The sequence below is a fragment of the Theobroma cacao genome, chromosome 5 (genome assembly GCF_000208745.1).
Source record: "Theobroma cacao cultivar B97-61/B2 chromosome 5, Criollo_cocoa_genome_V2, whole genome shotgun sequence".
NCBI lineage: Eukaryota > Viridiplantae > Streptophyta > Magnoliopsida > Malvales > Malvaceae > Theobroma > Theobroma cacao.
Genome location: NC_030854.1, coordinates 35,127,670 through 35,142,550, shown reverse-complemented (window position 1 = coordinate 35,142,550; position 14,881 = coordinate 35,127,670). Strand labels below are relative to the sequence as shown.

At 37.3% G+C, this 14,881-nt stretch overlaps 2 protein-coding genes and 1 pseudogene across 2 annotated transcripts; all 3 read left to right on the top strand.

Annotated features, from left to right (window-relative positions):
* LOC18599949 lies at positions 228-5,093 on the top strand. The gene is made up of 4 exons (XM_007030151.2): positions 228-466; positions 1,525-2,176; positions 3,808-3,848; positions 3,942-5,093. The coding sequence occupies exons 2-4, from the start codon at positions 1,858-1,860 to the stop codon at positions 4,935-4,937; spliced, it is 1,356 nt and encodes a 451-aa protein (XP_007030213.2). The 5' UTR covers positions 228-466; positions 1,525-1,857; the 3' UTR covers positions 4,938-5,093.
* LOC18599948 (expansin-A15) lies at positions 8,392-10,688 on the top strand. Its single transcript, XM_018121483.1, has 4 exons — positions 8,392-8,555; positions 8,678-8,807; positions 8,893-9,205; positions 9,417-10,688. The coding sequence occupies exons 2-4, from the start codon at positions 8,681-8,683 to the stop codon at positions 9,718-9,720; spliced, it is 744 nt and encodes a 247-aa protein (XP_017976972.1). The 5' UTR covers positions 8,392-8,555; positions 8,678-8,680; the 3' UTR covers positions 9,721-10,688.
* LOC18599947 lies at positions 10,775-12,424 on the top strand (annotated as a pseudogene).

The following is a 14,881-nucleotide window of genomic DNA, read 5'->3' as shown; positions in this document are numbered from 1 at the left end:
ATTATTATTATTATTATTTTTAAATTGAACTTTCTAATTTCAGCTTCTGAAGCGAAGCCATGCCTTTTAGGACAAGAAGGGGAAGCTATCTTGGGAGTGAAATCATAGAAAGGTACAATTATTCATACAAGAAAAAATGGAAAAGAAAAAAGAAATGTTACTGCAAATCCATACAAAAATATATTTACGACATGATCGTAATCTAACGACGTTGTTGTGATAAAATGTGATGCCCCCATCACTTTCACTTCACATCAGTCTCTCTTCCTTTATCTTTTTCTTCGTTCACTTTCTCTTTGTCTCATTTCCATTTTCCTTTTCTCTCCAAAACAAAACAAAGAAACGAAACGGAGACACAAACAGTTTATAAAAAGCTCAAAAACAGCTAGGGTTTCTTTTGATTTTCTTCACTTAAAACCTCCCCCCGGATTTCTTCATATCCCAGTTCAAACTTGGACCTTTAAAGGTACCCTCTTTTTTTCTCTTCATTATGCTTCATGTTTTTTTTTTTTCTGGGATTATGGCCTTTTTAGCTTGTTTAATGTTATAAAAAGGAGCTTGCTTGATCTTTTGGTTTGTTTTTCCTTTTTATCATTTTTGAGGTTTTAGAATGTTTTTCATTTCTGGGTAGGTGCTATTTTTGGGTGCAAAGTTTGAAATTTTTGGGGACCCTTGATGTTTTTGAAGAAGGGAAGGGGAGGGGGGGGGGGGGGGGTTGGTTATCATTTCCTTTTATGAGGTTTTAGTAGTTGGAAGTAGAGGTTTTTAATTTTTTTCCAATGATTGATCATGAGTTGGATTTGTGTATTATTCTGAACATAATCTTAGGTTTAAAAGTGTTAAAAAACATAATTATACTACCCCATGTTTGTTGACACTCTTCATGTTTTTAGGAGACTTCTTCAGAAATTCTTTCAGGTTTTGTTACTGTCAATGAATACTTGCCTGCTTTGTTTTGTGATTTTTACTGTCTATTATTGCGTTTTGCCGATAATCTTGGCTGTATTCACCACCAACATAAATTTGTTCAAATCTAGGATTATTCAGACAGAGGTGCAGCTAAAAAGACAAAAAAGGTATAAAGGAGGATCAGGATATGCAAAAATTATAAAAATTGGCAAATTGCGGCTGCATTTAGCTTGCATGCCAAAATATAAAGTGTGAAACTTGTAATCAACAGCATTTCTATACACTTCTTGCAGCAATTAGCATTGCATTGTTTTGTCCTACAACTTACTGATTGTCTTTTCTATTGAGTAATAGTGTCTGTGTGTCTAGATGTATGATATTGCTTGGTGAAGTTTTGACGGATTTCCACTTTTAAAATAATGCCTTACTAGTATTTCATTCTCTGCCTATGTTATCCTAAAATACATGATGTTGCCTATTATATTATTGTTTTATCCACTTTATTGTCATTATTTTTGTATTTTATATCTATAGCAATTTAGTTTTATTTTCCTCTGGATAGACCATAATTATTGAGTTCCTCATTACATTGCTCAAATGGATGAATGCAAACAGGAATGGCAGATATTTGATGAATCCTTGTTGAAGTGGAAGGTTTCTTAAGTGCACGGCTGCCTCCAAAGATGAAAATCTAACATGTCTTCTGTTTTGGTTCAAGTCTCAAGTTGATAATTGTTGGCTTCAATATATTTCTGTGGATTAATTTTGTTGACATTTGACTATGCTTTGTTCCTGATAAGCATGTGGAGTTCCATAATTGTGAAAAATCTTAAAATAGATTACCGGACAACCTTATTGTGCCAATAGAAAATAGCTAATACGGGTGCGCTTTGTTGTGTGGCCGCTGGGCCACATGGAACTAAATCACCGACAAGCAGAAGGGATTCCATGGATCGTGATGAACCACATTGGAGGATAAACTCTAGTTTCTCACCCCCTCCATCGAGGATATTGGACTGTAGGTTACATTCAGATGGTTTGCGACATGGGTCACATTGCGCTGGTTTACATGGTTCATCACTATCCTCAAATAGCAGGGGTAGCAGAAGCAGGGTAGGCAGTGAAGGCTGCATCAACCATCACCATTCTGTTTCTGACGGTGCACTCTCTTATTCTGGCAGCCCACCTGATAATGCTCAGCTACCACAATGGACATCACCCATTCAAAGGTTCAATACAGAGGAGCTCCCTTTCTCTAATGTCGGAGGTAATCTAAAGTTGATATTTCTTCCGTTACCTAACATGACATGCCCTGCTTAAGTTTGATTCTTATTTCACTTGCAGATTTAGTTGTATAATCATATGTCACATGCCACTTTCCGTATTAATTGTTGTCAATTAGTCAATTTAGTTCCAGGTCTTAGGGCATTTTTCTTTTTATCTTTTTGCCCGGTTAATAGTATGCTGAATGTCATGGTACTTTCTCGATGTAAACCAGAAATTGTAATTATAGTTATTACCTTTTCTGAAATGAAGGTCCAATGAAAGAAATACTGATAACATAATTGGTCAAAATTGGAACAAGTGGGTGGCATGATATTGTAAAATTTTTGAAGTCTTTAGAATCTTTATGTCACATTGCAATGAATACTTAACTGTTCATTACTGATTGTTTACTATGATTACCATTCTCTTCTCTGCCTTACCATTCATGATTTATATTTTCATATGTTTGCCATATTGTACCAATTTTAATTTTAAGATTTTCCATAACAGCATGCTGTCTTGTCATTTAAGGAGCCATTCAAGAATGTATAAGCAAAACTGGAAAATGATTTGTTCTCCAAAATAAGAGGATAGATAGAATATTAGGTTCATTTCTCATTGAAACAAATTCATTTGAACTAATGCCTTGTTAGAATTATATACGTATCTAAATAGCAAGAATGCCTAAAAGGTCCTTCAGACTGGCAAATAATTGTCTCTTCAAATATTTTTTACTTCTGTGAATGAAACAATTTCCTCATTCCTGTTGAGGATAATTTTAAAATGTTAATAAAGCTCATTAAACATTTAGAGATCCTTTATTAGTGATTATTTTGGGCATTGAAACTGGTCTGCTGCCTATGATGTAGCCAGTTCTCCTTCATGATGAGTTTCTGTTGCTTCTGAGATTTGTCTGGCAAAAAATTAAAAAAAAAAAAGGAAAAAAAGAGATGCAGCTTATGCTGGCAGAATCACCTCAGTTGACCCAATCCTAGCTGGTAGTGTACTTTAATGTGTTTTATTTCCAAGTTTCTGTTTGGCGGTGATGGTGGCTGGGGTTGAGCAGTGAAATGTGGATATCTATTTATTTATTAGTTTGTGGGGATAGGCTGATTCAGCCCTTTAGGATTATTGCATAAATTGAACGATTCGTGCTGTTGTGCTTATTAATTAAAGGCTCTTACACATTGCAAAGAATGGTAGTTTCTCTTACAGCACAATAGTAAAATGCTGATTATAATATGTTGAACATGCTTCTAAAACTTGATACATTTTGTGAATTTGTAAAAGTTATGGGTGTTTCCGGAAGCAGCCACTTGTAGTCTGAACATGAAATTGTAATAGCAAAGAAGTTGGAAGTGAGGAATGACATGCTACCTTTTTTCTTAATATACTAAATCAAATTCACTAGTTCTTTTTCTCCCCCTTTTAGAAGGCTATAGCTAATTAGCCAAGCCCCTTTCCCTGGATTTTGTCCAGTCAACCTAAATGAAGTACATATTATATGATTTAGGATGGAGTAATTATATTTCTTAAATCTGATTTAACTATGGACTGCAGTTTCCTTTGTATAGATTTTGTATTATTTGCACTATCATATGTTTGCTTCATTAACCTACTTCTAATTATCAGGACCAATGCCCCAGACCTCTTGGTTCCCTTGCTCCACTGAGGTGACTTGTGTTTCAACTTGTTGGGTTTCATAGCAGTTAAATAAGAAAAGTTTACCATTAAGCATTTTCCCCTTTTTGGTGTTCTTCTTGCAGAGGCGATATGCTGTTAAAGCAACTGCAGCATCCCCTAGCTTTGGATCCCCTTCCTCACTTTCTGAGTCTAGTCACTGGGAATCCACCAGCAAGCAGCCCTTCTCTTTTCCCAACCGCAACTTCTCTGGTCGACGTTCTTACATGTCAAAAGCTGTTTACCCACTAGTGTTTCGCAACCCTGTGTCAGATAATGAAGCCTTTGGTGATGCTGACATTAATAGTGTTGGCAGGTTGACACCTAGTGAGGATCGCTTCTCACCATTTCACTTGCATGAAAACAGTTCTAGTGTTGAGCACAAGTTTCACAAAACCCTTTCTGAACTTCAAAGGTCTGAAGCATCACCAGACCCCAGTGCAAGCTCTAGAAGAGAAGGTTTTAGGTGGAGCAGTGCCAGTAGCTATGATCTGGGGTTAGATGGAGAAAAGTTTGACATGGCGGAGCATGTGGATGTGGAGCGCCTGAGGTCCCCTATTGGTCCTGTGGTAGACCACAAGTGTGGGGTTTGTGGAAAACTTTTGTGGCAGAAGTCCCCCTGGAGTTCACATCGAATAATTAGAGGTGGTGACATGCCAACTGCTGGGGTTCTACCCTGCAGCCATGTGTTCCATGCTGAATGTTTGGAGCAAGTTACCCCAAAGTCCCAGATTCATGATCCTCCCTGCCCATTATGCCTCAAAACCATTGGAGCACTAGAAGAATCTGCATCAGTTTCAGAACCTTTGCAAGTGGCTTTAAGATCTTTGCGGAGGAGCAGGGGTGCGATGATATCTGAAGACCAGGAAGATGATGAAGTCTCAAATCATATCAAGGAAAAAATAAGGAGAAACTGGCCTCGACCGGCCCCACGATGGAATGACAGTGGTTCTTCGATAAAAAATCGTCTTAAGAAGCATTTCACGTTTAAAGGGAAAGTAAGTAAAGATATATTTAGCACCAAGGTATTCCAGAGGATCGGATCATCTTCTTCTTCAAGCAGGGAAACGGTTCGACATTGAGTATCTATTTAGTAGTTCCAGATATGCAATTCACTTGCAAATAGATAGATTTAGTCATTCTGTGAACTCTTTGTTTCCTTTCAATATATTATCTTTTTACTCTTGTTCACTTTTCTCAATATAGTAGAAAGAACATCTTGGATGCCTTATTGCTTACTTAATCAAAATATGGGTGCAAGCAAGCCTATATTGCTTGTATCTAATGTGTTATGAAATCAGCTACCTATTTGATTTACAATGCAGCATACAGGAAGTTTGACGGGGATGGAAACTAATTTTAGGGGCCAGACCTTGAAAATAAGAGGTTTATTTTTTCATGCTTAAATTGGAAATGTTCCATCTTGTGTTTTTATTGCAGATATTGGTGGTGTTTGCTTTGACAGTGCAAAATTTGTATGTTGGGTTAGTAGGCAATGAGACAAGGCCTGCAATGGCTTTCTTACTCTATAATTATATGCTAAATCCAGTGTGGTGGGAGCTTAATAGAGAGTTTGTTTTCTGGGGCCATATTACTCTAAAGCAATAGTTGAATGACAAGCACAAGATATCTGACTTCACTAGACTTAAAACTAGGATACTGTGTCATCACATTGCAGAGAAGCCTTTAATTCATGATCCATTGCTTATTGGAGACAATAAAAGTATAAATCCTAATTATCATGGACTCCACTGGATGTCAATTTCAGTGCATGCCAGTTTTGAGAGGTTGCTGTTTGAATTATGCATTCACATGTTGTTCTCTGCTAAAAAATATTGTGCAGGCGGGCCTCAACTCGAAGTGGCCGATACAACAGAATTGAACAAGCAAATCCCAGTGGACTCTCCATCATGTAGATCGGTGGTTTCCACAACAAAAGTTGCTTTCTGGCTTCGTGTGGCTTAGAGTTGCCTTTGGAAGTTTTTAGTCTCTCTGAATCTTGGGAAGCGTTTATTTTGGATAAAATGTGGGGTAAATTGTATGCGCAAAGGTACTCAACTAGGCCCTTTAGGCTTTTCTTTTGACCTTATTCTATTGCTTGAACAAGTTGGCCATGTGATCCCATGTGCAGTTCGGTGTATGAACTTTCAACTAACTTAGGTCTATGCCATGGCCTGCTTTGATATGTTGTTATTCTGTGGGGCTTGATATCTGTTGTGGAGTTTATTTATCCTTTCCTTTGTGGCCTATTCAAACTACCATGATCTGGTTGGTAGTTCTCTGAAATAAGAACAATTTATTCTTCAGTACTCTGGAACTTGAAAAGTGATGACAGAGAAGGATTATTATAAAACTTGTCACTGAGTGTTAGCTGTCCTCAATAGAATCAAAACCCTGAGCATAGAACTTTTTAACTTTTTACTCACAAGGGTGATGGAACATAACATTTTAATTAGGTAGAACTTATCCAAATGGAATCTACCTGATCAAATGTAAAATTTCTGAACAATAAGTGGTCTGTTGTTAACATCAATTAGGTGAAACAGATATAGCCATTTGTCACCTAAGAATCATTTCTTAATTCTTAATCAATGGTATGTCAGGATTCTATCAAGTAAATTATATTTTCCCCCTGCTCTTGATCAATTCTCAGAGAAAAAAAATATTTCATCAGAACTGGAATTTTCTGTTATAGAAGCTGTGAGTCTAAATTCCCAAGCTTATCTAAGTAGAAGACAGTTGGCTAGTTGCTACCGGGAGGACAACTGTAAAATTAAAAACAAAAGGCATCCAACTGTTTCTCTGCTTTAATGAGAGTACTTGCACATATCTTCTATTTCATGAAACAAAAAGTATTCATCAATCATGAACAGCTGCACGAGTGAATGGTTGATTAGCTGATTGCCTCCCTCTAATGTATTCAATGATTAATGCTCCCAGAAATCAAATGAGATTTTTTGCACGATATCTTACCAGTTAACTAAAATGGCCATTGAAATTGTAGGAAAAAAATCTAGCTTAGTTTTGAAATATTGATCACATACACATGCCTGTAACGTCCTGAAAAAGAAGGTTCAATTTTAATATGAGTTCTTTCAAGCTGCAAAGATTATAATAAGCTCCATATTCTTCAAGGGAACTGCTGCATGGAGACAATGAAAAGGGTTGTCAACTGGACACAGCTAAGATGGATAAAGTAAAGAGAATGAAAGTATAATGAGAAAGGAATGTTAGAAAAGATAAACATTCCATTATCTTTACTAGCTGAGATGGGCGGTTTGCCACATGCCCAACACTTTGATTGTGACATTTCATAGCCTATATTCTATTCAGGGTGGGGAGGCTAGCTAGCTTGAGCATGTAGTTTCACATGGATTCTTCCTGCACTGATTTCGAAAAGCTGGATGAGTTTTCCAATAGGAATTTTGTTTCATTGAATCTGCATGTCAGACTTGAAGGGGAATTGAAGATTACTGATAATTGCAAGTCAAGTTAAACATATTTAAACATTAATCCATGATTGACATAACCGTTGAACTTAGACAGCATTAAGAGGTTTGTTCTCTGCCTAAGCACTTGGTGATAGAAAATTTGTTTTTGACAGATCCTTAAAATGGACTTCCAAAAGCTATCGTTATTCTCTTGGAGCACGAGAGGATGTGGACGACAATTCTTCAAAGTAATAGAAACCCTTTATCTCTTTCATAGTTCCAAGTTCCAATCAATGCTGATCCAGGCAAAATTGGAAGGAATATTGACTATCTGCATATGATGTCAGTTTAACTTTGCATCCAGAAAGGAGTGTCATGGCTCCTGCATATAGCATAGGCATATATTTCAATCGAATATGCTGATGAAATGAACTCTGATTTTTCTCTTCTTTTCGTCCAACCGTGATTGGTGAATTGCTCTCCAAACAATAGAAAATCAACAGTATGCTGCAAAAATATCAGACCAGTAATGCAAGAAGTACCTTATGTGATAACTCTTTTTGGGCTCCCTTGTAACATCATGATAAAATCTCCTCTTATCAGCATAAAATTAGAGATTAAAAGCAATTTAGTTGGCACGATCATCTTGCATCCTTTTTATCTTTCCAACTTTCATGGCAACCAAATCACTTCTTCGATAAATTTCTTTCAAATAACTTTAATCCTTTGCCACAAGATTCACATCCTGGAAGGATTCTTCAGGATCTTTAATTGTAAGCGAGGAGTGTGCTTAAACCATAGTAAAAGTAAGATTACAAAATGTTTTTGGACATCAACAGATGCAGAGAACCTTTTCCCTTACTTTTTTCTGGTTCAAGTCCTAGAGGAAAGTCAACAAGAACATGGGTCCAATCTGTTAGAGGATTCTTTTTCCGGTTAGTACATTATTCTTCTTTTCTATTATCTTTTATATGATGTGTGCAAAAGGAACACTGTGACATCATTTCCAGTGTACTTCAAAAGATAAGGGTGCCAATTATTCTTTTGTGTATGGAAAAAAAAAAGAAGAAGAAAAAGATACCCCTTAAACGTTGGTAGCATCTACCCAACACCTTCCTCTGCTACCCCTCCCCCTCCCCCTCCATCAGTCTGTCCTCTGTCACACACATTATAAATAGAACTTCACCCCCCAGCTCTTCTTACCTTATTTCTCAATTCTCATTGACTCTGTTCCCCAAGTCAAAGTTTTCAAAGTTAACTCTGGCCTTTGTAAGAACAAGAACATCATTTCTCTTGCATGCTGCATCTTTCCATTCCCAATCTTACATAAGCCTTTCTTTATCAGTTCACCTCAAAAAATGCTGATCTTTGAATGTTGATTGCTTTTGCAGAAAATGGATTTTCTTGGAATTTTTCTTGTGTCTTCTCTTGCCATGTTGAAGACAATTCATGGATACGGAGGTGGATGGTCTAATGCTCATGCTACCTTCTATGGAGGAGGTGATGCTTCTGGTACAATGGGTAAGAACGAAACAATGCAAAAGAACTCATTATTAACTCTCCCTTTCCACGATTCCTCTCTCAGCTACTTTTCCAAATGTTGTAGGAGGCGCATGTGGCTATGGAAATCTTTATAGCCAAGGTTATGGCACAAGCACTGCTGCATTGAGTACTGCTCTATTCAACAAAGGGCTGACTTGTGGAGCATGCTTTGAGATCAAATGTATTAATGACAATAGGTGGTGTCTCCCAGGATCCATCATAGTCACAGCAACAAACTTCTGCCCTCCAAACAATGCTCTCCCAAATAATGCAGGAGGATGGTGTAACCCTCCTTTAAGACACTTTGATCTCTCCCAACCTGTTTTCCAACATATAGCTCAATACAAAGCAGGAATAGTGCCTGTTCAGTACAGAAGGTAAGAAACACAAACCAAACTAGATCTCAGTCTAACATAGCCCTAAAACCTCGAGATAGGATTGCAGTTCAAGTTTGCAAGTCATGTTTAAATTAACAGTTAGTTTAATTTTTGGCATAAGCATAGCTTGAGTCAAAATGGTCATATATTAAATTCAATTCTAAAACAAGTTATGTCAAAGACAAGCTAAACAGTATCTTTTCATTTGCAGGGTTGCTTGTAGGAAATCTGGTGCGCTGAGGTTTACCATAAATGGCCATTCATACTTCAACCTTGTTCTGATAACCAATGTTGGAGGGGCTGGAGATGTGGTGTCTGTCTCTATCAAAGGGTCTAGAACCGGTTGGCAAGTGATGTCTCGCAATTGGGGCCAAAACTGGCAAAGCAACTCTTATTTGAACGGTCAAGCCCTCTCTTTTAAGGTCACAACAAGTGATGGCAGCTCTGTCATCTCCAACAATGCGGCTCCTCCCAATTGGTCATTTGGCCAAACCTTCACAGGAGGTCAATTCTAGTTTGTTTCATCTTTCTCAGCCCCAAAACTAACCAAAACCAACCTTAAAAATTTGACTCCTCCCAACAAGTCCAAGCCCCCAGGGCCCATAAAATTATTAACCAAGTAGTAGTTTTCTAGTTAGATGTATCTGATATAAATACTATTTATAGTCCTGTATAATGTTTGTCATACAGGGACAAAATTTGTCACCATGGGGTCCTTTTTATAAATGCCCTGAATGCTGTTATTATGTTTCTTTTTCTGTTTTTTCTTTTACCAAAGTTTTTTGGGGATGAATGATCTGTTGTGGAATTTGATGGGAGATGTATCAGAATTTTGTGTGAGTTTGGTCTCTATGGTGGAGACCTGTCTAATTATTAGTCTCTGTCGTATGAGGTTAGAGTGTTTCTAGCTTTTCCAGCCAGGATTGATATTTTATGTAATCTCTTTGGAGTGGAATGTTCATTGAAGACGTCATTTGTATTGTACTATAAGGTTTACCATTAATGATATAGCGTCAATTTTCTTTGTAGTTCAGTTTGCAGTCCATCATTTGCTTTTTAAGTGTTTTCAGATCAGACATGAAAACTCTGAAAGTTTGAAAAGGTTTTGGGGCCATCATTTCTTTCATTCTGCACTTTCCATCCATTGATGGCAGAGATTCGTCCCCGATGACTTCCAAAGGAGAAGTGAAATACACGTTTAGTCTCAATCCCACATTTGCAAGACGTGAAGAGACTGGGCGTGAAGCTGCTGATAAAATAAGCGGGCTTCCTCAGGCTTAAGCATACCTTTCTCGGCCTTTTGGCTAAGATCAAGTGTAGTATCTGTTCTTATCAGTTTAATATCTGATACGTGGGCCATCGGTCCACACGATATTAAATTAATTTTTTAAGGGGGAGAGTCCACCACAGTAGCTTGCTATTGGGGCTCTCGTGCGTCGCCCAAGTGTTGCACTACAGCTCGGGCCTGGCGCGCCCCACCCAATTCCAGTCTGAATATTTCTAGTTCAATATGAAGATTTTCATAAGATATTTCCAAGTAGCAATTACAATATGAAGGTAAGATTATTTTGTGTGAAGGGCACAAGCTATATTTCAGTACTTAAATCGAACGATTTACAGTTTCAAATTCCAATTCTAAGTGTTACTGATGTTTCGAACAACTTGGGAGATTAAATATTTTCATCAAGAAAGCACCATATTAAAGCGAGTCAGTTAATTGGATTGAATTGAACTAGAATAGGAGGTATGGAAGTCTCATTAACAGTCCTTTTAAATGCCATGTGTCAATGAAAGAAGCTTCCTATGTTTAACTACAATATTTGTATAGAATTTTAGAAGATGTCGAACATTAACCATTGTCAACTTAATTTCAATTGCAAGTTCAATGCCTGCGGCGCCGGCTTCCCATTGCAACTTCAGAACTGTGCTCAAGTCAATGAAGTGAAGCATAGGAAGAGGGAACTCCACGAGGTATACCCAGAAAATAGCAGGAAAAAGATCACTCTAGACTTGGTAAGTGTTACATCTGCTTCTTGGGAAGAAATTTTAATCAAGAAAGAACAAGATAAGACTAGTTCAACGACTCCAACTATAAATGGGCAAGTTCTTCAATCAACGTTTCTCACCTCTCACCAAGCATTAAAACTGGAAGTTTTTGAGCCAGAAAGCAGCCTTGTTTGCAATGGAAGGTTTTAAAATCCTTTTACCAATTTCCCCGTTCGTTCTGGCTTTCTCAGTTGCCACTGCCTCTGATCCTAGCCCTCTTCAGGACTTTTTTGTAGCCCTCAAGGACGCCCAAAATGGTGGTATGTTCTCCCATTATTTTTGTTTGAAAGTATTGAAATCAATGTCTATAACTCTAAATTAAAGACATTCTGCAAATAACCAGAATTTGTAAACAAACTATACCCTCTGATTAAAATCTCTATCCTTTTGCAATGCATGATGTATATCAACTCGCGTTTCTATCATTTTAATGCAGTGTTTGTTAATGGTAACTTCTGTAAGGATCCAAAGCTCGTCAAAGCTGAAGACTTCTTTTTTTCAGGACTCAACATACCAGGAAACACATCAAACCAACTAGGATCAAAAGTCATTCCAGTCAATGTAGAACAAATACCAGGACTTAGCACTCTTGCTATATCTCTGGCTAGGATCGACTTTGCACATTATGGTGGCTTAAACCCCCCTCACACTGACCCTCGGGCTAGCGAGATCCTACTAGTCCTAGAAGTCACTCTCTATGTTGGCTTTGTTACATAAAATCGTCTCATCACTAAAGTCCTATACCCTGGAGACGTTTTCGTTTTCCCAGTCGGTCAATTCACTTCCAATTCAACATAGGGAAAACTAATGCAGTTGCCTTTGCTGGTCTCAGCAGCCAGAATCCTGGAGTGATTACGATTGCAAATGCAGTGTTGGGATCAAAATCATCCATTAATCCTGATATTCTATCCAAGGCTTTCCAGCTGGATAAGAATGTGGTGACCTATCTTCAGTCACGTTTCTGGTGGAATAACGATTAGAGGATTGTTTTAACAGACTTGAAGTGTTGTAGTAGTAGCTTATGTCAATTGATGTATGACAGGTTTTCTCTTTATATCAAAACTAGTTCTTCTTGGAAGTGTGATGAAGAGATTCTTTATGTACGTCTTCTTTTGTAAGGTGCTCTGTATGTTGATTTTGAATTTGTTCATAAGATAGCAGTTTGTTTCCAAACTTGGACCAATCTCAAAGTATTATTTTGTTTCCTAATGAACAATTTGAATTAAAAAATATGAAAAATTAGTTACTCGTAAGATAAGATATTTGTAGCAATAAAGAAATTGAATTAGAAAGCAGCAACATATATAGGGAACAAGACTTATGAAGTCAATGCTTGTTTTTCTCTTCACAAGAAAAAGCGTTTCCGCTTTGTTGTTTCCTCTTAACTTGCTTATAATTTCTTTAACAATAAAGTACAGGAAAGATCACGATATTTGAAATGAATAAAATAATCCAAATACTTATTGAAGATTAGAGGAAGAGAAGTTGATGTCTGACAGATGATATCACTTACTGACACGTCTAAGTTGTGATGGCTAACATGTTCTTTCCTCAAAGGGTCTGTGGAACTCCAACTTCTGCTATTGAGTAGTTTGTACATCAATATGCTACAAGAACATAGTTTTCTACATTCCAATTGTTTTTTGACCGGCAACCATGGTCTTAAAATGAAATTGAGAGGGAGATTTCATGCAGAATACAGTTTGGTCAAGGAGGGCTTTTAAGTTTTTAACCTTTGCTGCGCACAATTTCATGAGAGCCTCCCGTAGTGGCCAACAAAGACAAGGACAGGAGATTGCTAATAAAAGGAGCGGGCTTGCTCCAAACAGATTGAACCGTTCTTGGTCTGTTGGTTAGGGTCAAATGTTGTTTTTATCAATTTAATGTCTAATTCTAAATTAATTATTAATTCGTTTAGAAGTGGATTAAATTAATTTTAAAGAGTTGGAGTGAGGAAGTGAATTAAATTAGTCAAGTGGATCAAATTAAATTAATTAATATTTTTAGAGGTGGATTAAATTAAACAAGATGAGGCTTTATAGCCTTTTCGCTTTATCTTCTTCAAATTGCTTTATTTGAGGAAGGTTGGATTAGCTCTCCTTTGATCAGGTTCTTCATCGGATTTTTTTCCTACAGAGTGAAGACCCTGAGATAAGACTCCATGTTCACACACCAAAAGGGGTAGCTTTCTCCAGTAAACTTGGGTGGAGCAGAGGAAATTGAAACCAGAAGTCATAATGGATTAAGAGAAAATGAAGAGAAAGGAATAAAGAAATGTAAAAAGAGTGGTACTTGAAGATATCCGCTCTAATACCATGTTAAGAATTTGAAAATGAAAAGCATTTTGTAAGCTTGAAGGTCTGTTAATGGAGGTCGTAGAGTGAGAGAAAAACAATGAGCTAAGAAATATTAATGAGTTAAGAAATATTTAGGGAAGACCCACGGTCAATTACCCCTTGATCTTTATAGTGAATACCAACCAAAGCATAAAACGGTGCCGTGGAGGCCAACGGCTTACAAGAAAAGAGAAGAAAATCAAACAACCAGAAAGATCCCACACAGCTGCAAGGTGTGTGTGTGCAGACCTCAATGAATCAACCAGAAATATAAAGCACCTGGCTAATGAAACAAGGACGAACAAAACATTAAATATTACTGACTATAAAGTCAATAGTCAAGTGCGTGTGAGGCAGGGCCTAACAACACAAAAATAAAAAGAAGCATGTGCAGCTTTTTTGCTAAATTTAATCAAAGAACCTTCGTGTCATTTCATCCAAGATCTACAAAATGGGTTCTTCTTCTCAATACACCCCCGGAAGATCAATTTTGCAGATCCCAAGCTTCACTCTCAGTTCTTCAAACTTCTCCTTGCTCAATGTGTTTGTCAAAATGTTAGATACCTGGTCATGAGTGTTACAGTATCTGATTAAAATATCTTTGTTTCTAACTGCCTCTCTGATGGCATGAAATTTGACCCGAATGTGCTTGGTTCTTCCATGCATAACTGGATTCTCAGCCATTGCAATAGTTGACCGATTATCAACCCAGAGAATTGTAGGTTCTTCTAATTTCACCTTCAGATCCAGAAATATCTTCCTAAGCCATAAAGCTTGATTAGTTGCTGCTGCAGCTAATACATACTTTGCTTCAGCAGAGGATTGAGCAACAATGTCTTGCTTTTTAGAATTCCATGAGAATATAGCACTACCAAAATTAAAATAGTATCCACTGGTGTTTTTGGAATCTTCCAAACTCCCAGCCTAATCACTATCTGAATACCCTTCAAGTTGCTTACTATCAGCTTTACAGAACTTAAGATCAAAGCTTCAAGTTCCCTTCACATACTTGAGGACTCTTTTTGGAGCCATCAAGTGCAAATTAGTAGGTGCTTGCATAAATCTGGAAAAGAAGCTCGTAGCAAACATTATGTCAAGCTTGGAAGCTGAAAGATATAACAGACTACCAATAATTCTTTTATACTGTACAACGTTGGCTTCAACACCTCCTGCTTCCTTACTTAGCTTGCTTCCAACCACCAATGGAGTTGACACAGGCTTGCACTCCCCCATGCTGAATTTCTTCAACAACACTCCTGCATATTTCTTTTGATGTAGAAAAATAAAATCAAAA